At 48.0% G+C, this 23917-nt stretch overlaps 1 protein-coding gene across 1 annotated transcript in view; it reads left to right on the top strand.

Annotated features, from left to right (window-relative positions):
• Positions 1-23917, top strand: part of LOC116104530 (kinesin-like protein KIF28P) — a 52922-nt gene that overhangs the window by 11536 nt on the left and 17469 nt on the right. Inside the window, exons 5-14 of the mRNA XM_031391070.1 lie at positions 2581-2805; positions 4248-4402; positions 7566-7677; positions 15499-15566; positions 17174-17280; positions 18361-18473; positions 18676-18766; positions 20319-20373; positions 22435-22558; positions 23541-23685. Coding sequence (XP_031246930.1) covers positions 2581-2805; positions 4248-4402; positions 7566-7677; positions 15499-15566; positions 17174-17280; positions 18361-18473; positions 18676-18766; positions 20319-20373; positions 22435-22558; positions 23541-23685 — 1195 coding nt within the window. The remainder of the gene's footprint in view (positions 1-2580; positions 2806-4247; positions 4403-7565; positions 7678-15498; positions 15567-17173; positions 17281-18360; positions 18474-18675; positions 18767-20318; positions 20374-22434; positions 22559-23540; positions 23686-23917) is intronic.

The raw sequence follows: 23917 nt of genomic DNA, 5'->3' as shown, positions 1-23917 counted from the left end.
TCTCTCTCTCTCTGTTTCTGTGTGTGTGTGTATGTGTGTTTCTGTCTGTCTGCCTGTCTCCCTCCTTAGCCACCTCTGCTGAGAATCAAGCCCAGATCCTCACACTCACTAAACACAGGCTTTACCACTGGGTCACATCCATCCCGAGAGCCCCTACTCTGACACACATACCTGAGTGACTTCATGGATTACTAACACCAATGGCTCTGGCCGCTTGTCATCCTGTACTGCATTTGCCCCTCCCCTGCCCTCCCCACCGCCTCTCCAGCACCATCTCAAATCCCTTGTTCTTCACACTCTATGCCTTAGCCACATAGCAGCTGTCTTAGTCACTATCTATTGCTGTGGTAAGACACCATAGCCAGGGCAATACATAGAAGAAAGGGCTTCTTTGAGGCTTATAGTTCAGGAGGGTAAGAGTCCGTTACCACTGTGGCAGGGAGCATAGCAGAAGACGACAGACATGTCCCTGGGGCAGCAGCTGAGAGCTCGCATCTGAACTCACCAAGAGGAAGCAGAGCCGCTGGGGACATCAAAGTCTAGCCCAGTGACACACCTTCTCCCACCTCTTACTCCTTCTCAAATGGTCCCGCCAACTGGGGACCAGCTATCCAATATCCAAACACAGAAGCCTGCGGAGGCCATGCTCACGCAAACCATCACCACAGCAAATTCCCCCTTTCCCAGACACGCCCTCTCTCGGACATCTGTCCTTTCTTGGTCCAAGGTCATGGCTTGATGCATCTGGAAGTCCTTGTGGTCACTGGTGCGATGCTGTTGGGGACTAAAAGGGACGCCTGAGGCTCTGCAGCCTGTGCTGTCTGAGGCATGGCACAGATCTGCATTGAAGAGCGTAAGCACCATCACACACAAATGACTCACTATATGCTCATGAGGATGCTCATGGGAGCTCATGGATGCTCATGGATGCCCATGAGGATGCCCATGGGTGCTCATGGGTGCCCATGGATGCCCATGGATGCTAATGGATGCCCATGGATGCTCATGGATGCTCATGGATGCCCATGAAGATGCTCATGTATGCTTTTGGGTATCCATAGGTGCTCATGGGTGCTCATGGATGCCCATGGGTGCTCATAGGTTCTCATGGGTGCTCATGGATACTCATGGATGCACATGAGGATGCTTATGGATGCTCATGGGTGCTCATGGATGCTCATGGATGCACATGAGGATGCTCATGGATGCTCATGGATGCTTTTGGGTACCCATAGGTGCTCATGGATACTCATGGATGCCCATGGATACCCATGGATGCTCATGGATGCCCGTGGATGCTCATAGATGCTCATGGATGCACATGGGTGCTCGTAGGTTCTCATTGGTACTCATGGATGCCCATGAGGATGCTTGTCTATGCTCATGGATGCTCAGTTTAATTTCCACACCATTCTCATGTGTTACAAGATATTACTTTTTCTTTTAATTCCCTCACCCCAATCATGTGAAAGTGTGGAACACATTCTAAACTCAAGGGTCACAGCAAAGCAGTCGGTGCCTTGGATCTGACTCACAGCCTGTGATTGGCAGACTTGTATCTGCAACAGTTTTGAAAAGACGAATAACATAGTTTCCTTATTTTTTTTTTTTTTGAGACAGAGACAGGGTACCACTCTGTAGTCTTAGCTACCTTAGAGGTAGATAAAGTCATGGGCTCCATCCCAATGGCGGAATAATAATAATAATAATAACAATAATAATAATAATAATAATAGAAAATATATTCAAGCACAGAAGGTTTTATTGTTTTGTTTTTGTTTTTCAAGACAGGGTTTCTCTGTGTAGCCCTGGCTGTCCTAGAACTCACTCTGTAGACCAGGCTGGCCTCGTACTCAGAAATCCGCCTGTCTCTGCCTCCTAAGTGCTGGGATTAAAGGCGTGAGCCACCACTGCCCGGCAAGCACAGAAGTTTTAAAAACCATCTGTGTATAGTCAAAGAAGTACAAACACTCACCATCTCAGCTTCCAGTCCACCTCCCCAGCTCTTCTGTGCCCCACAGAGGCATCTTCTGCCTGTGTACGCTAGCATCCCTGAGCTCTCCCCACGGAGGCACCCTCTGCCTGTGTTCGCTAGCATCCCTGAGCTCTCCCCACGGAGGCACCCTCTGCCTGTGTTCGCTAGCATCCCTTGAGCTCTTCCCACAGATCAGAAGGAAGTTCTCATAGAACCCTTAGAAACGCAGATGGGGGTCTTGAAAATAATTAAACTGCATTTCCAAAAATAATTGCTCAACTTAAAAATTGGGTTTCTGGGAGCTGGCAGGATGGCTCAGAAGATTAAGATGCTTGTTGCGAAGCCTGGTGATCTGAGCTCAGTCTCCTGAACCCACATAAGAGTGGAAAGAGAGAACAACGCCTCAAAATTGTCCTCTGACTTCCACACCGTGTCGAAACATTTAGCTCGGTTATAAGGTTGTCTGGTCCCTATAGAAACTCGTATTCAACTGTGTCAGGCATATTTACAGAGCACTTAAAATTGCGCAGACAGTGATATAACGAGGAAAGAGATGAAATTCACCTTCTTAAACAGTACCCCATTCCTTCTTTTTCCTCCCACAGATCAGGGATTTGCTGTCTAGAACCAAAACGCCTGGAGGGTTAAGAATCAGGGAGGATCAACAGCTGGGTTTCTTCGTAGAAGGTCTGAAGTGGGTGCCTTGTGAGAATTACGCACAAATTGAGAAGCTGGTGGAGCAAGGATCAAAAATCAGAATGACAGCGTCTACCAACATGAACGCCAGGAGCAGCAGATCCCACATGCTCATTGCCATCCAGTTCAAGCAGGTGGGCTCCTCCTCTGCCACCGGCTCAGGGGTGGGGCAGAGTGGGGTGGTGCAGTGAGCCTTCCAGAGTGGACCAGGGGGCTAAGGTAATCTCTTCCAGCCATAGACCATGGAAGGAGGTGAGGGCCTTGCTCTCTCTGTCTACCCCTCAGTTAGGTTGTCCCGTTACTTATGGTGAAGCAGTCTTGTGATTAACAAGCCCTCAGAGTGCCCACTGGACAAGGTTGACTGTTCTTCCTCAAGTACATCCTACAATATGAGGAATGGATTTTGAGTCCGAGTTGGTAAGGGTCATGAGCCCCTGTGATATAAGTGGAGAATTTAGATTAGCAGGTCCATGGTCACCAGCCTGAGGATCAGGTATGAGCCAAGGCCATAGCCAGTGCTGACGCACCTTCCCAAGACTCTGTCCAAGATTAATAATCCCCGTAACACCCACTATCTAAAGTCTCTGGATACTCATTACGCATGCATGTGCACTGGGTATGCTCACACATACAAGCACATATGCAAACATGATCACACAAATATGCACATATACAGAAACAGAGAGAGAGAGAGAGAGAGAGAGAGAGAGAGAGAGAGAGAGAGAGAGAGAGAAAGAGAACAAGAGAAAAGGAGGGGGAGGGGGAGGGGGAGAATTTTGTACATTAGAAGTGCCATTCCCTGGATGAATTTTACCATGTTAGTAAAATGCACATACTGCATATGTGGTTCTCCCTGTTATCTTAAGTTCTTATTCTAGCGGCAAGGGGGGAAATTTGATGAAGGCAAATGAGTAAGGGGAGACCCTGACTTCTTTTTAAAACAACAACAACAACAACAACAACAACAACAACAGAAACAGTGAGAAAGTTAAAATGTGAAAAACAAAACAAAACCAAACAAACCCAAACCAAACCAATTAACCAAACAAACCCACAGGGTATGTGTGTGTGTTCACTCAGCTGCGGGACCACAAAACTGACCAGTTTACAGAGTTACAGATTTTACAGCATTTTATGTGTTACCAGTTTACCAAAGGGCTGGGTAGTGGTGGGCGCAAGTCTTTGATCCCAGCACTCAGGGAGCAGAGGCAAGTGGATCTCTGTGAGTTGGAGGCAAGCCTGGTCTACACAGTAACTTCTAGGATAGCCAGGGTTACTGAGACACCTGGTCTCAAAGACAACAACAACAACAATAAAATGTCTGCCCAATGCCTGCTGTCCAATGTGTCTGCAAAGGAGCTTTGCAGAAGTAGACAGAGGCAGCAGAATACCTGAACCTGGGAGGCAGCCCTGCCCCTGTCAACTGTCCCTGCACAGGGACAGACCTTCAGTTCCAACTGTCATTGGCTTATTATTTTTGGAGTCTGGGATAACACCTTGAGGAGCCGTGTAAGCTTGTGGACCAGTCTGTCTCCTGGGCATCAACCTAACAGCCTGAGGTGTCGTGTCTCTACAGGTTTTCCTGGACACAGCTCTCACCAAACAATCCAGCATCAACATGGTAGACTTGGCAGGAAGCGAGAGGCAGAGATCATCCGGGTCTGAAGGAGACCGTCTGAGGGAAGGATCGAGGGTCAATTTAAGCCTAACCAGTTTAGGCAACGTCATCAGGTATGTGGCCAGCGTACAGATATTCATAGAAGCCACGCTTCTATTGTTCTGAAGAGACACCATGACCAAGGCAACTTATAGAAGGAATAGTTTATTGGGCACTTACCGTTTCAGAGGGTGAGTCCATGACCATCACGGCAGGAAACATGGCAGCAGGCAAGCAGGCATGGCACTGGAGCAGCAGCTGAGATTCACATCTTGATCTAGAAGCAGGAAGTGGAAAAAACTAATTGAAATGGTGTGGACTTTTGAAACCTCAAAGCTAACCCCTAGTGATACACCTCCTACAACACCTTACCTCCTAATCCTTCCCAGACAGTTTCACCAAATGGGGACCAAGCATTCAAGCATATGAGCCACGGGGACAATTCTCATTCAAACCAACACAACACAGCACTTATCAATGACATATTAAAGAGCCAAGGGTGATGCTCCCATTCCGGAGTGAGCCCAAGACCTGGATTCCATCCCTAGCTCCAAAACCTACCACAGGTTCCACCCCTCTACCCCTCCCCCACACTGTTCCTCCTTTCTTCCTTTCTTTCTCCTTTTCTTTCTTTCCTTCTTTCTTTCTTTCTTTCTTTCTTCTCTTTTTGCCATGTCTTGTTATATTTGTGGGCACACCTGTGAATGGATATGTGTGTACATGTGTACATCTAGGTGCAGAGACCAGAGATGTGGGGTGTCTTACTCAACTCTCTCCACTGTATTTACTGAGGCAGGGATTCTCGATGAAGATGGAGCTGGCTGGTTCAGCTAGTCTAGCCAAGCAGATTCCCCAGGGAGATCCCTGGTCTCCACCCCCCAACTTCTGCGGTGCTGCCACACCAGCCTGGCTTTTTGGTGGGGACTGCAATCTGAATTCCACTCCCACAATTCACCCAGTGACTTCATCCAGTGTGTGTCCTCCTGCCCTCTCCTATCTTTTTTTTTTTTAAAGATCTATTTATTATTATACATAAATACACTGTAGCTGACTTCAGACACACCAGAAGAGGGCATCAGATCTCATTACAGGTGGTTGTGAGCCACTATGTGGTTGCTGGGATTTGAACTCAGGACCTTTGGAAGAGCAGTCAGTGCTCTTACCTGCTGAGCTATCTCTACAGCCCCTATTTTTTTTTTAATAATGCTTTATTTATTTATTTATTATTTCATGTATATGAGTACACTGTCCCTATCTTCAGACACACCAGAAGAGGGCATCTGATCTCATTACATGTGGTTGTGAGCCACCATGTGGTTGCTGGGAATTGAACTCAGGTCCTCTGGAAGAGCAGTCGGTGCTCTTAACCGCTGAGCCATCTCTCCAGCTCGCCCTCTCCTGTTTTGTCTTATCACATGAATATTAGTGCATAAGTGGGGCACATTTTTCTAAAACTTTTTTGATTCTTTGTGAATTTTACATTGTGTGCCCCAGTCCCACTCATTTCCCAGTCCCCTCATATCCATTCAATGTCTTTGCAACCTCCCCCCAAAGCAAAACAAAACAAAAATCTCACTGTGGAAGCTTTGGTGTGTCAAAGTGTGTCCCACAGCATACATACCCTTTCCACACATCTTTACTTGCAGACGCTTATAACAATGAGCCAGGCAGTGGTGGTGCACACCTTTCATCCCAGCACTTGGGGAGGCAGAGGCAGGTGGATTTTTGATTTCGAGGCCAGCCTGGTCTACAGAGTGAGTTCCAGGACAGCCAGGGCTACACAGAGAAACCCTGTCTCAAAAACAAAGACGAAAACAAAAACAAAAACAAAAACCCAATGAGTCATTGGTCTGGTTCAAGGCCTCTGGCTTCTGCTACATCAATACTGGATCCTTACTCTTGATTGTCCTGTTGTTGCCCTGTCTCTTGGAGGTCCTGAAGCTTTGGATCTGCAGGACTCGCCTTCCACACAGTTCAGCAGTTCATAGATGGCTAGATAGATAGGGTTGGCCAGCTCAAAGCCCTGGATCTGGGCATGGGAGGCAGCTGAGCTGCTCAGCCCACCAGCTTTTCCATACCCTCACCACCAGGGTGAGTTCTACAGCACTGCCCCAGTTAGCTCACCCAGTGCTGCAGTCAGTAAGGGGTAGAGCCAGCTCCCTGATTTCATGCCTTTGGGGCTGGCTCACCCTACCCTATGCCACCAGGACCAGCCGTACTACATAGCCAGGCAAGGCGCAAGGATTAATCCTGATCTTCCGAGTGCAGGTGGCAGGACTTCATGTAAAAAGACAAGGTAATATATTGTCTTGTAAGGGTAACTTAAACACACACACACACATTAATTAAGGTATAAATCTCAGTGACATACATAAATTTTTTGTTTTTAGTTTTGAAGTACATAAATCTTAAGTTTTCTGTTAAATGAATTAATATATACATATTCACACACACACACACAAACACACACACACAATTTAATTAGCACCCGTGTCCAGAATATGGAAGGCTTTCAGAAATCATGAATCTCCATCACACCCCCTCTCCATTAGAACACAGACACACAAACACACACCTCTGTTGGAACACACCCCGCCCTGTTGGAACACCACCAAAATAAGCTGGCCTTTACCATCTGATTAATCTTTGCCTGATAGTCTTGAGTTTTATAATTTAAAACATTTTAAAATTATGTGTATGTCTGTGTTCATGAGTGTAGGTATGTGCACACGAATGCAGGTGCTCATGGAGGCCAGGAGAGGGCGCCAGATCCCCTGGAGCGGGAGTTACAGGCAGTTGTGAGCTACTTATTTTGTTCAACCTGGAGTTTTCTGCATGCAGCTTGGTGCCGTCTCTGCAGTCGCTGTCTTTTATGTAAATGAGGCTGTGGACACAAGGTCTCTGGATTATGTCCTTTCTGGCTTGGGGACTCTTGCACAAGCATCTGCTGTTCTGTGTTATTGTCATTTTACAGGCTGCTTCTCCCTGACACGAAGTCGCGTCAGGGAGGAAGAATTTAGCTTCGCTCGTGGTTTCTGAGTGAGGAAAAGCACGGTGGCATTGGAGGGAGAATGAACAGGGGCTTACCCCTGTGGAGGTGGCTTACCCACAGGGTGGCCTTCAAACTACAACGCGGGTTCTCAGCAGGGATGAGTGAGCCATCTCTAGCTTACCCCTGGGGAAGCAGTTTCTTTCTGACTCCTCCCATGGATTGTTCTCTGTGTTGCCCTCATCCAGTGCTCTGGCCGACTCAGCCATGGGGAAGAAAGTTCTGCATATTCCCTACAGGGACTCTGTTCTGACCAAACTGCTCCAGTCAGCTCTGGGCGGAAACAGCCGGACCACACTGGTAAGATCATTCTTAGAACGTGTGACATTGCTCAGCTCTTAGTGGTCTATGGCTGAAATCCCTCTCAACATACCACACCCAGGACGTATGGCTTGGCCCCACCCTCCATGTAATTTCACAGCCCTCAAAACCTGTCCACCGGTGGTGGCACACGCCTTTAATCCCAGCACTTGGGAGGCAGAGGCAGGCGGATTTCTGAGTTCGAGGCCAGCCAGGTCTACAGAGTGACTTCCAGGACAGCCAGAGCTATACAGAGAAACCCTGTCTCGAAAAACCAAAAAAACAAAACAAAACAAAACAAAACAAAAAACCTGTCCACCTCAGTGTGGGACAAGGCTTCCACAATATTAAACATTTTATTTATTCTTTGCTGCAGCTTTTTGAGTATGGTACATGGACTATATAGTGCTTTCCATTTTGTCTCTGTTTTGTGATGGGCATGGAAAAGCAGGGGCTACCACATGCCAGATAAATGCTCTGCCACTGAGCCATGCCTCCAGCCTGGAATATTATATATAACTATTTTTGCTATAAGAGCAAAATAAATAATCATTCCTGCTGGGTGGTGGTTGGTGGTGCATGCCTTTAATCCTGGTACTCAGGAGGCAGAGGCAGGCAGACTTCTGTGAGAGTCCCAGGCCATCTTGATCTACAGAGGGAGTTTTAGGACAGCTAGGGCTACACAGAGAAACCCTGTCTCCAAAAAGAAAGAAAGAGAGAAAGAGAAAAAAGAAAAAAACCCAAAAAGCAAAACAAACAAAGCAGTGAGGCAGGTAGTTGCCGGATGAATGCATAGCCACAGAAAGTCAGGTATGTGGTATAACATGCTAAACCAGGGCCCTCTGCTCTTCAGCTGTAGAATGGGACAAAACTGGGTAAATGCTGTCTCTCCCTGAAACTCACTGGAAAACACACTGTCTTAGTCAGGGTTTCTATTCCTGCACAAACATCATGACCAAGAAGCAAGTTGGGCAGGAAAGGGTTTATTGAGCTTACACTTCCACATGGCTGTTGATCACCAGAGGAAGTCAGGACTGGAACTCAGGCAGGTCAGGAAGCAGGAGCTGACGCAGAGGCCATGGAGGGATGTTCCTTACTGGCTTGCTTCCCCTGGCTGGCTCAGCCTGCTCTCTTATAGAGCCCAAGACTTCCAGCCCAGGAATGGCACCACCCACAAGGGGCCCTCCCCGATTTATCACTAATTGAGAAAATGCCCCACAGCTGGGTCTCATGAAGGCACTTCCCCAACTGAAGCTCCCTTCTCTGTGATAACTCCAGCCTGTGTCAAGTTGGCACACAAAACCAGCCAGTACATACACCCTCGCTTTTTATCATGAACTATTGCCTCAACGTGCTAGGTTTCCCCTACCAAAGAAAGAAGCCAGTTCAGCCGACTTAAAAGTAAAAAAGGAAGGTTTATTTGGGAATGGGCTCCAGCAAGTTTGCCAGTTTCTGGAGATAGAACCTGAAGAAGTCACAGGCAGACTATGTCGTGGGGGGTGTAGAGTGATTATAGAGTGTGTGTGGGGGGGTAGGGTTGAGGGGGTGGCTTGTGACTACCAGGAATGTGGGACTGGGCCTTTTTGGTGCCTTTTCTGCTGGGATGCTTTCTAAGTGAGTAGGGTTGGAGGAAGAGGGAGGAAATGGAGTTTGCTGGACCATAGCAGAGGGTGTGGGGTGGAGGGTTGGGGTGTGTGAGATGGGGCAAGGGGTGTGGAGTAGGGGGGGTGTGGAGTGGGGGGAGGCAAGCCCGGGACTCCAAACAAAATGCTTTATCTTAAAGTCTTTCAGGGTGTCAGTTATTTGTGGATCTTAATGGTCCATTCACCAAGAACTTGGAATAAGACATTATTCCTGCTGGGCGGTGGTGGCGCATGCCTTTAATCCCAGCACTCAGGAGGCAGAGGCAGTTGGATTTCTGAGTCCCAGGCCAGCCTGATACAGAGTGAGTTTCAGGACAGCCAGGACTACACAGAGAAACCCTGTCTCAAAACAAAACAACAAAACAAAAACATAAACCAAAACCAAAAGCCACTTCTCTGCACTGGGGATGTAGAGTTGGGCACAGCATTAATATGTATACAGTTCTAGGTTCCATTTCCAATACAAGGAAAGCAGGAACAAAATCAGTACAACCATGACACCTGGTGCACAGCAGACTACAGATTAAAATCCAACAATGTAACAAGAGTATGGTCCGCAGAGACAGTGAGGCCAGGACACCTATGCAGATCAGCAACACTGATGAGGGCAGATTGGAGGGGTTTGCTTAGGCTAGCCTCAAAATCACATTCCTCCTGTGTAGGGTTTATGGGGTCCTGCATCTGCTCCACCACAGGGCACAGCCCCTCAGGGAGGCAGGACACAGGAGTAACTGGGCTTAGCCCTCGCTGTTGCCAGGGTGGGTGTGGGGACATCTGCTCTGGGGGTGGGGAAGCACAGTCGGAGGCCCGGGACAGCTAGAGCTGGTTCCAGGGTCTGGGGCCATCTCCTTCTCAGGCTCTCCGACACCCAGGCACTGACTGCTGGGAGCCGTGGAAGAGCTGAGAACAGAGTGAGGGCCCGCTGGTCCCAAGGAGGAGTCCTTGGCATGACTGAGGTGGTGGGCGGCAACCATAGCTGGGAGCACAAAGAGGCCTTCTACGGGAGATTAGACAGCAGCTGGGTAGGTGAAGGCCTTCTCCGTGGCTCCTCATGATGGACCCCAAGTGAAACTGCCCGCAGTTTCACGAACTGGGTTCTTCTCAGCCAGGAGGGAATAAAGGACCTGAAATAAAGGGTTTGAAATGCAAAGAGAAAACACGAAGTCAAGTTGCGTCCCAATCAAAGCTCCACTTTACTCAGAATAAGACAGGGTTTTATAGTCACAGGAGAAACTGAAACCAAGTCTCTAGATTATACCGCAAAGAAAGTTCAGGTGCCAAAGTCCCCAGGTTCAGAAGATCTTCAGGCTGTGGGCGTGCTTAGGCGGCTTTTTCAAAGACGAACCAATAGTCAACAGAGAGCATCTGTCTTAGCTCCCAGGTGTTATCCACCCAAGTCCATGGTTTTAAGGCATTTATTGTCATGGCAGAAAGTGGATGAGTAAAACCAAGTCCCAGTTCTCAGGGTGGGCCTGAGGTTAAATACCTTTTGCAGGGAGGACTGTGTCTGGGAAGGAAAGCTTATTGGCTAAGTAAGCCCTCCAGGTCTTTTTAGTACCTCCTTAAAATGGAGATCTGTCCTGAGCCAACTTAAATACTCTACCTGTGGAGGGGGTTGGAGGGTTTTCCTTACATGACTGATGGCCACAAATCTATGGGGGCTGTGGCTTAGTGACAGGAGCCTGGTACCTGGGAACAGTGGAAACACCTACCATTCCTTCAGGGTTTCAGGGTTTCAGGGTTTCAGGGTTCCTTTAGGGTATTCCCTGTAGGTAATGGAGCTTGGTTATATAGAGCAGGAGTAGGTCATGCCTTTACAATCTCCTTGTCTTGTTGTCAAGTGATAGAAAATTCCTTTTTTAAACCTTCGCTGTTAACATGGTGGGTTTTTAAAAAGTGAATTCTGGGGCTGGTGAGACGGCTCAGTGGTTAAGAGCACTGACTGCTCTTCCAAAGGTCCCGCGTTCAAATCTCAGCAACCGCATGGTGGCTCACAACCATCTATAATGAGATCTGATGCCCTGTTCTGATGTGTCTGAAGACAGCTACAGTGTACTTACATATAACAATAAATAAATCTTTTTTTTTTAAAGTGAATTCTGAAGCCTCTAGCATACCTTCCTGTCATTAGCTGATCAGTTTCATCATTACCTTGTGCTAGCTAGAAGATCTAAGTAGACCTGTATGGGATCTGATATGTGTTAAAGACAAGATGGCTTCTATTTCTGATCACTTGCTGTAGATGAATAAACTGTGAAGTCAATTTGGAATAAGTTCAGCAGTTTCTATATTCAAACCAACTCTCTCTCCATATTGAGAGTCAGTTGCTATATTAAGAGATTCTAGGGACTGGAGAGATGGCTCATCAGTGAAGAGCACTGACTGCTCTTTCAGAGGTCCTGACTTTAGTTCCCAGCAACCACAGGGTGGCTCACAACCATCTGTAATGGGATCTGATGCCCTCTTCTGGTGTGTCTGAAGACAGCAACAGTGTACCCATATACATAAAATAAATACATAAATCTTTAAAGAGAGAGAGAGAGATTCTAGAAAAATCTAATAACACCATAAGAATTGCATATAACTGATTTTTGAACTGAATTATAAGTTCAAACCCTCAACCACCTTACTTATGTTCTCTGACTTATATCCCGCCTTTCTCAACTTATTAACATAAGTATAAAGTGGAAGGGCTCCAGAAATTTGTGTCTCTTTTATTATATGAAAGAATCTAATTAGTTTTTTGAAGTTGCTTGCTCTTTGGTGGGCATTTCTTTGCCAATGTTCATCTTGTGCCATAATGAGGTAATTTCAGCATTGGTAAATGATACCACAGTTAGCTGGATCTATTCCAGATAATTGATGAAGTCTCACTTTTCCTTTCAGAATCAATTCAGAGACCTTTTATATATAGGTCTTTAATTTTTTTACTCTGTGTGCTAAAAATGTTCCTTATAAGTACAATCTTCCCTTTGCAGAAGAATTCCTGTGGGAGAATGTGTAGAAGGCAAATAACTAAAGAACAAGCCATTTCTGGGTCGATGTGATCTACATGAACATTTTATAGTTTCTTTTCTATCAGGGCCAATTCCTTCCCAGCTTCAGCTGGTAATATTCTTTTTTTAGTTTAGTTTAGTTTTGTTTTTAGAGACAGTGTTTCTCTGTGTAGCCCTGGCTGTCGTGGAACTCACTCTGTAGACCAGGCTGGCCTCAAACTTAGAAATCTGCCTGCCTCTGCCTCCCAAATGCTGGGATTAAAGGTGTGCTCCACCACTGCCTGACCCAGAAGTCTCTTAAAAGGGATTATTAAGTCACTGGCTCCAACGGGATTCTAGCCCACCCAGACAGAGAACACCATCCATTGTTGTTTATCAGCCAGTATCCACAATGCCTTCAAACTTTATGGTTCATTTCAGGAAGCTGCTTTCAACTTTTGTTTGAGCTGCTTTCAGCAAATGATACTCCTGCCTTGGTCCTAGTCAGGACCAAGGAAGAGTACACAATTCAAGATAACAGGTGTGTGTTTTCTTAGGTTGTAAATGATGGTTACACGGGAGATCCAAGGCAACTAAAGTTGGTTGTTACGTTGTTCCCTTAAAGGCTCTGTGTAGCCCTGGCTGTCCTGGAACTCACTCTGTAGATATCTGTAGATCAGGCTCAGCCGAACACATCCGCTGAGCACGCGGGCAGCCTGAAGTCTTAGGCGACCTCGAGGTGTATTATTAACTTTGGCTGTGAGGTCCAGCGGAAGTTCCCATCTCCTGGAATCTAAGAGATCTTTTCACAATATTGGTTATAGGAGGTTGCCAAAGCGTACCCTTCCTCTGTCCTGGTCTGTGAGAGTGTTTCCAAAGAGGATTTAGCAAAGAAGAAAGACCCGCCCTGAATGTAGGCAGTAACAATCCCAACTCCACCTTGGGTGCTGCGCTGGTGCTCTTGCCTACGTGGAGGAACTGAACCCTCTAGGAGTCCGAGCCAAGAGAAACTCTTTTGGGCAGTAGATTTTTCCAGGTGCTTAGCTCACCGATGGGAAGATCACACAGGAGCCGTCACCATGCTCTTGACAGGATCTGGAACCAGTGAAACGATTTCTCTCTGTCCTGCTGACATTCAGCAATCCCTCAATTTCCTCAGGACAATCCTAGGGACCCGGCACTGAGAACCTGAGGCAAAGTCAGCAGGGTGGGGCTGGAGTTAGCCAGTGGCAGGCTCAAATTCCAGTTCTGGCCAGTTATCATCTAGGTGACTTTAGCTGTTGTAGTTTTCTATAAGCAGAGTTTTCTGGGTTGTAAAGTTCAAACAGGGCAGTGAGATGGCTCAGCAGGAAAAAGTGCTTGTGGCCAAAATTGATGGCCCGAGTTCTATTCCTGGAAGCCACAGAGTGGAGGGAGAGAAGCCAACTCTTGCAAGTTGTCCTGTGACTGACACAGTGGCACTCGTGCACACATGCACACACACTGTCTTAGTCAGGGTTTCTATTCCTGCACAAACACCATGACCAAGAAGCAAGTTGGGCAGGAAAGGGTTTATTCAGCTTACACTTCCACATTGCTGTTCATCACCAGAGGAAGTCAGGACTGGAACTCAAACAGGTCAGGAAGCAGGAGCTGATGCAGAGGCCATGGAGGGATGTTCTTACTGGCTTGCTTCCCCTAGCTTGCTCAGCCTGCCCTCTTATAGAACCCAAGACTTCCAGCCCAGGGATGGCACCACCCACAGGAAAATGCCCCACAGCTGGATCTCATGGAGGCACTTCCCCAACTGAAGCTCCCTTCTCTGTGATAACTTCAGCCTGTGTCAAGTTGGCACACAAAACCAGCCAGTACACACATAAATAAATAAATAAATAAAAAATAAATAAATGTAAAAATAAATTTGTTTTTTAATAATTTAAAGTTCAGGGCTAGAGAGATGGCTCAGCAGTTAAGAGCACTGACTGCTCTTCCAAAGGTCCTGAGTTCAAATCCCTCAACCATCCGTAATGAGATCTGATGCTCTTTCTTCTGGTGTGCCTGAAGACAGCTACAGTGTACTTACATATAGTAATAGATGAATAAATCTTCTTTTTGTTTTTTGTTTTTGTTTGTTTGTTTGTTTGTTTTCGAGACAGGGTTCTCTGTGTAGCCCTGGCTGTCCTGGAACTCACTCTGTAGACCAGGCTAGCCTCAAACTCAGAAATCCTCCTGCCTCTGCCTCCCAAGTGCTGTGATTAAAGGCATATGCCATCACTGCCCGGTTGATAAATAAATCTTTAAAAAATAATAATAATTTAAAATCCAGAGGTGTGGCAAGATGGCTCAGTGGTTAAGAGCACTTGCTCTTGCAGAGGGTCAAGTTTTGATTCTCAGCACCCACATGGTGGCTCACAACCATCTGTAACTCCAATCCCAGGGAATTTGATGCCTTCTTTGGACCTCCACAGGGGCCAGACATACACATGGTACACATACATACATGCTGGCAAAACATTCATACACATAAAATAATTTAATTCTTTTTTTTTCTTTTTTTAGTTTTTCGAGACAAGGTTTCTCTGTGTAGCCCTGGCTATCCTGGAACTCACTCTGTAGACCAGGCTGGCCTCGAACTCAGAAATCCACCTGCCTCTGCCTCCCGAGTGCTAGGATTAAAGGCATGCGATACCACCGCCTGGCCTCAATTTTTTTTTTTTTGGAGCGATAATTAAATCATTCTAAAAGAGTAAGTAAGCTTCAAACAGTGCTGAAAATGATATAAACTGTTTTGTGAATATTTTATCAGTGAGTATATGCATGAGGTGCCTGTGTGTGCACAGGTGGGAATGCTCCTGTGTGTGTGTGTGTGTGTGTGTGTGTGTATGTGTACAGACACCCTCAAAAGGGTCATCCTCAGGAATGCCATCTACTATTTCCTTTGAGATTGGCTGTCTCTTTGGCCTGGGGCTCACTAATTAGACCACTGGCCCGTGAGCTGCATGGATCCTCCTGCCTCTGCTTCTCATTGCTGGGATTGCTAGTGTGTGCCAGTACACGTTGGTGTATTCATGTGGGTTCTGGTATCAAACTCAGTACCTCGTGCTTGCAAAGCACGTACTCTACCGTCTGTGTTATCCTCCCAGCCCCAATATTAGCAACTATAATAACATCAATGGTATATAAACCCCTGATGACCAAAGTCTGCTCGCTCGGGGCCTTTCCAGATGGCTACCCTGAGTCCAGCTGACATCTGCTATGAGGAGACCTTGTCGACGCTGAGATATGCCGAGAGGTGGGTAGCTTGTGGGCAGGACCTAGTCATTGTGTTCTGTGTCCTAAGACACAACTCCTTTCAGCCCTCGAGCTACTTGATGGCTTGGTGTTTCAGCTGGGAGTCCAGGAGGACAAAGTGGTCCTCGAGGGGGATGAGGGGCTGGAGGGTGGGCTTGGCAGTAAGAATGCAGGGACAAGCACAGAAGCTGTGCTTGCTGCTCTCAGGAATGTTCACAAACTACACCTGGGGCCTTAAATGTGCTGGTGTGTGGCCTTTAATCCCAGCTCCTGGGAGTCTGAGGCAGGTGGATCTCAGTGAGTTAGAGCTCCAGCCAGCCAGGTGAGATCCTGTCTCAAAAACACCCAAGACAACAAAAACCCTACAGTGCAGATTATGCTTCTCCTAACCCCATCCTTCAGGCAGGGTCCCTTTCCTGTATGTGAAAACCACATCCCCACCCCACCCCCTAGAGGCAGTACCATTTCACACCATATTTTCCTCCTGGCATCTGCAACGCAAGCCCAGATCTGTAGGTGGGACTTCGGCTTTAGCCACATCTAGAATGTTCCTCTTCTGCCTGTTGCTGCAATCTTTGTTGTGTTTTATAAAAGGTGGTATAAGGCAGCAGGAGGGAGCGTCTCACTGGTCCCCATGTCGCCAAGGCATTCCCCTGAGGGGACATGCCTAGTGCACGCGACAGGCCTCCTACAAAAGGAAGTTTATTGGGGGAAGGGAAGGGGACCTGGGAAAGGGGTAGAGGCAGAGAAAGGAGGGGGACAGAGAAGGGTGGAAAGAGAGAAGAGAGAGGAATAGGAGATGGGGAGAGAGATGGAGGGAGAAAGCTGGAGTAGCTGAGTAGTTCTGCACGGGTTGGCTCGCACCTGGCAGGTGGCTGTCCCTGGGCTAGTAGACTTCTGGGAGGGGTTGTGCACAGAGAGGCGCTGGGCTCTATCCACTCCCTGCTCAACTTTGGGCTTGGTGCAAGCCTCATTGGAATCTGTCTAGAATTCTTTTTGTGAAATAAAATGGTCAAAGCTTAAGACAGCTGAGGGGGGGCGGGTGAAGTCCTGCGGTAAAGCAGGTCTAATCCCCAACATCAAGACAAAAATAGCATAAGACACCCAGAATTTCAGACAGGAGAGTAAGTCAGGTTAGGTATGCCCGAGTTTCTGTGGTGACACAGAAGGTGGGGACAGGAACAGAAACCCTGTGAGTTGACCGCAGCCTGTGGCACATAGCGGAGCGGTTTGCCTATGGCTTCCAGGGTTCTAATTGTTGACGAAGCACATTCTTGTGTTCAGGACCCAGGCTGTTCAGGGGCCCAGCACCGGGACTGGGCTGAGCTTAGCGAGTTTGTGTGAACCATTACTGAGTTCAGTTTTGGTCTTCATGATTGCAGACATGTCTAGCCTGTGACCCCACAGGCCCACAATGGGTCCCAGGCTAGCTATGAACGTGGCCCAAGAAACTTGTAGATGACAATGTAGTGTCACAGCGTCAAAAGACTAGGCATGCCAGGTAGAGAAAGCTGATGTGGTTTCACCTGGGATGGGAGCTTGCCTGCGGCTACCCCAAGGCTGCTGCTAGAGCTTTGACTGAGAGTGTGTCTGCCATTGCATATGCAGAGCTAAGAAGGTTCAGAACAGAGCTGTGATCAACACCTGTCCGATGGCGAGAGCGTCCAGGGCTGAGAACAGGTTTCTGCTTGGATTCGGGGTCTCTGGAGCAGCAGGTAAATCAAGTCAGGAGGCCATGCTCAGCCATGCCTGGAGCTGGATGACACCCGGTGGCTAGGATGGAGGGGTGGCTTGTGCAGCAGCTGGTATGGGGTGGGATGACTGGCCAGGCCCATGGGGTGGGAGGGAAGGCCTAAGTTTTGTGAAGAGTCTTAACGCAAAGTGACTCAAGGGGCTGGTGAGGTGGCTCAGCGGTTGAGAGCACTGTCTGCTCTTCCAGGGGTCCTGAGTTCAATTCCCAGCAACCACGTGGTGGCTCACAACCATCTATAGGGGGATATGATGCCCTCTTCAGGCAGGCATCATATATGTATATGCAGCAGAGCATGCATACATTAAATTAAAAAAACAAATAAAGTGATTCAACCTTGAGAAATTCCAGCCTGAAGATCAATGTAATATCCCCTTAGTCATAAGAAACAACCGCCTTAGGCTTTCCCATGGCATAGGCACACCCATGAGGACCCATTTCTGGGCTCCCCATGCCAACTGGCTGAGCTCAGGCGTCCACTGCAACAAAGCGCTGCCTGAGTTACAGCAGATGCAGACAGTGGCCCACACCCCGCCCTGCTGGTCACAAGGCTCTGACTGCTGGGTGTTGACCTGTGTGTGGCATCGAATTCCCACTGTTTACAAACCCAGACAAGAGCCGGACAGTGGTGACACACACCTTTCATCCCAGCACTTGGAAGGCAGAGGCGGTAGATTTCTGAGTTTGAGGCCAGCCTGGTCTACAGAGTGAGTTCCAGGACAGCCAGGGCTATACAGAGAAACCCTGTCTCACAAACAAACAAACAAACCCAGACAAGAAACATGAAAAACAGTGTAAGGCAAATCTTTCATTCTTTCTGGATGGGAACTCCATGAGCAGATGGTCACATGCCTGCACAGGTGAAAAGGAGCTCCATGCTCCCCATGAACCGTGTTCTCGCCATGCCTGAGTCACCCCAGAACCGGGGAGCCGAGTCTCCTTCGCGCAGAATCACACAGAAGCAGCTCAGTTTCCTCTCCCCTTTGGCTGCTCGACAGCTCGCCTTTGATGATGCCTGTTGCTTAAAGTCTCTCCTTCTCTCTAGAGCACTCAGCCTGTTTCTGGGCAGAACAGCAGCTGGGGACTCCGGGGACCTGGGCCCAGCTGCTGGAGCAGGCCCGGAGGGAGTGGGAGGAGCAGGACGAGGCACTCACACAGGTGAGACTCACACTCCACACAGCGGGCAGCCTGTGCTGCTGTGGGGCTGTGCGGCAGGGAGCAGGGAGCCGGGCAAGATGCCCAGGGCCTGAATGAAATGCGCCAGGGAGACGTAAAGGGGGTGGGGGGTGGGATAAAAGATGGCTGCTGGGAGACTAAAGGAAGTGCGTCCCCTGGAACAGATTACTCTGTGTTTTCCTAGGAGCAGCAGAGGGTAAAGATTCTCCCGCACCTCCTCAATGTCAATGAAGACCCACAGCTCACAGGGGTCCTCAAGTTCTTCATTAACAGCGGTACTCGATTCTGCTGCCCCCTTATTCCTCCCCGCCCCCCCCCTCCTCCACCCCAGGCCAGCTGATTTCCCTTCCCTTCCTCCCTCTCTTCCCCCTTCCCTTCCTTCCTTCTCTCCCTCCATCACTTCCTCCCTCCCCTTCCTTTCTTCCTTCCTCCCCTTTCCTTTTTTGATTTTTTAAAAAAATTCGCACTACAAAACATACAACATAAAATTCACCTCTTTATTGGTTTTTCGAGACAGGGTTTCTCTGTGTAGCCCTGGCTGTCCTGGAACTCACTCTGTAGACCAGACTGGCCTCGAACTCAGAAATCTGCCTGCCTCTGCCTGCCAAGTGCTGGGATTAAAGGCTTGCGCCACCACAGCTTGGTTTAACGGCTCTTGAGAGTTCAGTGCAGAGGCACTAAACCATCACCGCATCTATTCCAGAATTTTCCATCATTGCCTCAAACCGGAACTCTGTACCCATTAAAACCCACCTCCCCTCTCTCCTCCCTGAGCCCTGGGCGACCACCACTCTTCCATTTGTGTCTGGATTTCACTATGCCAGGTGCCTCAGAACAGCGAGGTCACCCCACAGTTCTTAGTTGTCTCTCTCAGTCCACAGAGTATGACTAAGCTCGTTCAAGCTGTAGCATAATTTGGGATGTCTTTCCTTAGTGCGTGTTATTGGCCCATCACCCACACATGGTCACGTTGCATTCTTGTCTAGTGGTTCCCCGAGGAGGTGGCAGCCTCTGGAATGGCTCTCTGTTATGTACGCTACTGAATGGGTTGGAACTCAGAGCCCAGCGCTGATGCCTGTACCACCCCACCCCCACCCCCTTGGCTGCTCTGCATGTCTAAGACAGGTGTTAGGAGGAGAGCCAGACCCACTCGGGAGCTGCAGTGGACACTGTGCACCTCGAGGGGCCAACCACCACAGAAACAGAGCTTCTAAGAGAAGCGACCCAGCCTCAGTGGGTCACTGAGGACCAACACTGTCCCCAAGCTGGTAACCTCAAGACAAAACAAAACAAAACAAAACAAAAGGCAGAGAGTAAAACAGTTATCCATAAATGAGGGTTGTGTCTGAGTGCGGTTTTGACTGACAGCTCCAATGGGAAACAGATTCTTCGCTTGCTCTTCCTGAGGAAAGAAATGCCCCTTTCAAACTGTCAGGCATATTACCTTATCAAGGCCAAAGGATGACAATTTTTTTTTCATTTCTTTTTCTATTTTTATTATATTGTTATTATTTAAAACAACTTTATAATTACATATGATTTTTTAAAAACTTTTATTGCATTATGATGAGAAAAGTTACACGATTTCAACTTATCTGAATCTGTTAACATTTAAAAACATATTTTAAGTAAATAGAATTAAATCACATTCTTGTTTCCCTTTTGTACCCCTACTCCTCCCAGAGATCCCCCCTTCAATACCCACAATATATTTTTTGTCGTATTCCATAAAATTTACAAAATATTATAGCAATAAAAATAAGTATTATAAGCATTGTTTGATAGGGATGACCATTTTTAAAGATAAACCATCCTGACTCTTTCCAGGCTCCTGCGATGTTGGCCGGGCTGCTTCCAACGCCATCTGCCTTCAAGGCCTGGGGTAAGGGACAGCACCTGAGCCCCCATCGAGAGGACCAGGACCTCTCAGCCCGGACATCTGTCTTGTTTGGTTCTGGCTTTTTTTGTAGATAGGATCACACTACGTAGTTTAGGTTAGGTTGGCTTCAAATACGAAATTCCCCTGTCTCCTGCCCTGAGTGCTAGATTGTCAGGTTTGTGCCAACCCGCTTGACTGGAGAAGGTTCTGGAGAGCTATGTGGTCATGGATAAGGCAGACATTAAGTCCAGTTGGATTTAAAGGTTCCCAGGCCTCCTCCCTCAGCATCCTCTACAATGCTCATGTTAGAGTGCTCCTGGAAATGCAGTGTGGCACGTACTTCCTGTTTCCTTAGGTTCATTTTGTGGGAAAAGGGACACCAATGGTTAGAGCCTGTAAGGCAGAACTCCACAGCGGAAGCAAGGAGACTGAGCAAGAAACAAAGGGGAGAAGAAAGACCAAGCCCATGTGGAGGGTCTTTCACCATCGCTCCTTTGGCTGGCTGTATCCTCTGGTGTCTGTGTTTAAAGCCCTCGTGGAAGCAGCTTTAAAAAATAATTTAAAAAATACATATATGTGTTTTAATTGACAGCATAGTTATGTACATTTGTTTTTTTTTAAAGATTTATTTACTTACTTTATGTATATGAGCACACTGTAGCTGTACAGATGGTTGTGAGCCATCATGTGATTGCTGGGAATTGAACTCAGGACCTCTGCTCCCTCCGGCCCCACTCACTCTGGCCCATAGATTTATTTATTATTATATATAAGTACACTGTAGCTGTCTTCAGACATACCAGAAGAGGGCGTCAGATCTCATTAAGGATGGTTGTGAGCCACCATGTGGTTGCTGGGATTTGAACTCAGGATCTTCAGAAGAGCAGTCAATGCTCTTAACCACTGAGCCATCTCTCCAGCCCCAGTTATATACATTCGTATCTATAGTAGAGCTATAGTCTATATTGTTTCAGAATATGCGTACAATGGCTAGCCATCAGAGGTCCTAGGGATTTTGAAACGTTCAGCTAATGACCTTGGGCGTCCTAATCCTAGGCTACAGAACACCAGGAGTTCTCTGCCTTTCAGCTCTACCCCTATGGCCATTAACCATTCCCTCACATCCTCTCTGGCTATGGTAACAGCTTGTACTGGCCGGTTTTGTGTGTCAACTTGACACAGGCTGGAGTTATCACAGAAGGGAGCTTCAGTTGGGGAAGTGCCTCCATGAGATCCAGCTGTGGGGCATTTTCTCAATTGACCCTTGTGGGTGGTGCCATCCCTGGGCTGGAGGTCTTGGGTTCTATAAGAGAGCAGGCTGAGCTAGCCAGGGGAAGCAAGCCAGTAAGGAACATCCCTCCATGGCCTCTGCGTCAGCTCCTGCTTCCTGACCTGCTTGAGTTCCAGTCCTGACTTCCTTTGGTGATGAACAGCAATGTGGAAGTGTAAACTGAATAAACCCTTTCCTCCCCAACTTGCTTCTTGGTCATGATGTTGTACAGGAATAGAAACCCTGACTAAGGCACAGCTTTTCTTTACTTCTTTGAGATAAGTGTTTTGTCTTCCCCATATGGGTGAGAAGGGAATATTTGTCTTTCTGGACCTGGACCTGGTTGATTTCATAATGGCCTCCAGTTGCACCCACGTTGCTGACCTCAGGGGAATCTTTCTGGCCCAATGGCTTCCTCTGGTGTACATATTACCATGTTTATTATCTGTTTTGATGGACATGGGGGTTTATCCCATATCTTGGCTGATGAAACACACTTTCATTTCTCCATTGATAGCTTTGTCTTTTGGTCTTTATGTCTGGAGGTTCCTGGCAGCTGTAGGCCCTCAGCTGGGGTTCATTCTGTGACTAGAATAGCATCCTCAGAGTCATCCAGCTCCCTGCATCCTCCATGGCCGGGAGCATCCAATAGCACTGCAGCCTCCAATAGCGCTGTGTGGTGTTGGGGGGTCGGGGAAGCAGGAGCTTCCCCATTGACCATAGCTGTGGATCTCGTTATGCCACCCAACCAGCCATAGTCTACTGGGGGTGACTGCAACAGATTCCTGTCTTAGAATTTCAGATAAACACGCTTCCTTCGTGAATTTGGATGGTAAAGTGACGGTTGCTCCACACAGCAAGTGCAAAGTCATTGTTAATGGGGTACCTGTCTCCAGCAGGACAAAGCTGCAGCATTTGGTAAGTTGCCACAGCAGTGCCTCAGTCATACCCTCAAGATGGTGGCAGTGGTGGCAGGGCTGGAGGTTGGGGGGGAGGCTCTCTTATGAAATGTCTCCTGTCACAGTGGGAGGGGCTGGCCTGGGCCTAGGGCTTCCTACCTGTGCCAGACTGCAAAGGCTGAGCTGGGAGACCTGTTCCCTACCCACTGTGTCTCGGGAGCATAACTTCAGTTCTCTGAACATCACCCATAACTGAAGGAAGATGGAAATGGATGCTCTCCAAGATCCTGCTCAGTGCTCACATTTGATGACATCTGAGGCTTATGAGAACCTGTCCTTGGGAGCAACGGAGCATCTACTTACAACAATTCCCTCTTTGTCCCGATTCACTTCGCCACACTCCATGGAGTTTCTACCACCGCAGTGGCTACCCTGAAGTCTTCTCCCTTCACTGATCATTACACACAGAAACCACAAGCCTCCTTTTAGAATCTAGGGGTGTGCCCTCCGTGGCTTCACTGACCAGCACATGCCCCATCCCAAGGGCTTCCCTTCAGTGGACCAGAAGCAGTGTGGTCTACCTCACCAAAAAGCCCCCCATGTAACATCTGCTCTTAAGCCTTCTCTGTCCTCTCTGAGGACTCCCGAGATCCTAATCTGGATCGTGGGGACAAGGTTTTACTGTTTCATACAGGGAGTGGAGTCAAGACTGCTCAGGTGAGATCAATGGGTTAGATAAAGGCTTTTAGCCAACGGGGAACAGCGTGCATTGAGAGACTGCTCTGGGCTGAAGAGATGGTGATGGGCCAGGTCCAGGCCTCGGGTGCATTCCACCCCTGTGTTTTTCTTCTGAGGTTCTGACCACACTGGTTCCACTCCTGGAAGAGGGCTGAGCCTGAGTGGTCATGGAGGGAAGAGAGTTTTCAGATCTCTGAGGCTGGAGTAGAAGCCTGGGGCCCTGGAGCAGGCCAGGCCTTTGCTCCCTAAGCTCTTCCTCTCAGGACCGCATCATCCTGGGATCCAACAGTGCCTTCCTCTACATCGGGTTTCCTTCCGAGCGAGGTGCTGAAGATCTGAGCAGATTCGACTATGACTTTTTCCAGCTGGAGCGGGCAGCTGCCGAGGGCGTGAGTGTGGACACACTTGGTAAGCGCTTCTGGGCCTGGCTTCAGGCATCATCCTGTACAAACACAAAAGCAAGTGCTTTCACAGCGTCAAAGCGCAGTATGCAGAAAGTTAAAATGTGAGCTTCTCTCTCTCTCCCTCTCTCTCTTCCTCTCTCTTCCTCTTCCTCTTCCTCTTCCTCTGTCTCTCTCTCTCTCTGTCTCTCTCTCTGTCTCTCTCTGTCTCTGTCTCTCTCTCTGTCTCTCTGTCTCTC

Source organism: Mastomys coucha, unplaced genomic scaffold, assembly GCF_008632895.1.
Source record: "Mastomys coucha isolate ucsf_1 unplaced genomic scaffold, UCSF_Mcou_1 pScaffold1, whole genome shotgun sequence".
In the NCBI taxonomy this organism is placed as follows: Eukaryota; Metazoa; Chordata; class Mammalia; order Rodentia; family Muridae; genus Mastomys; species Mastomys coucha.
This window is presented reverse-complemented; position numbering and strand designations above follow the sequence as displayed.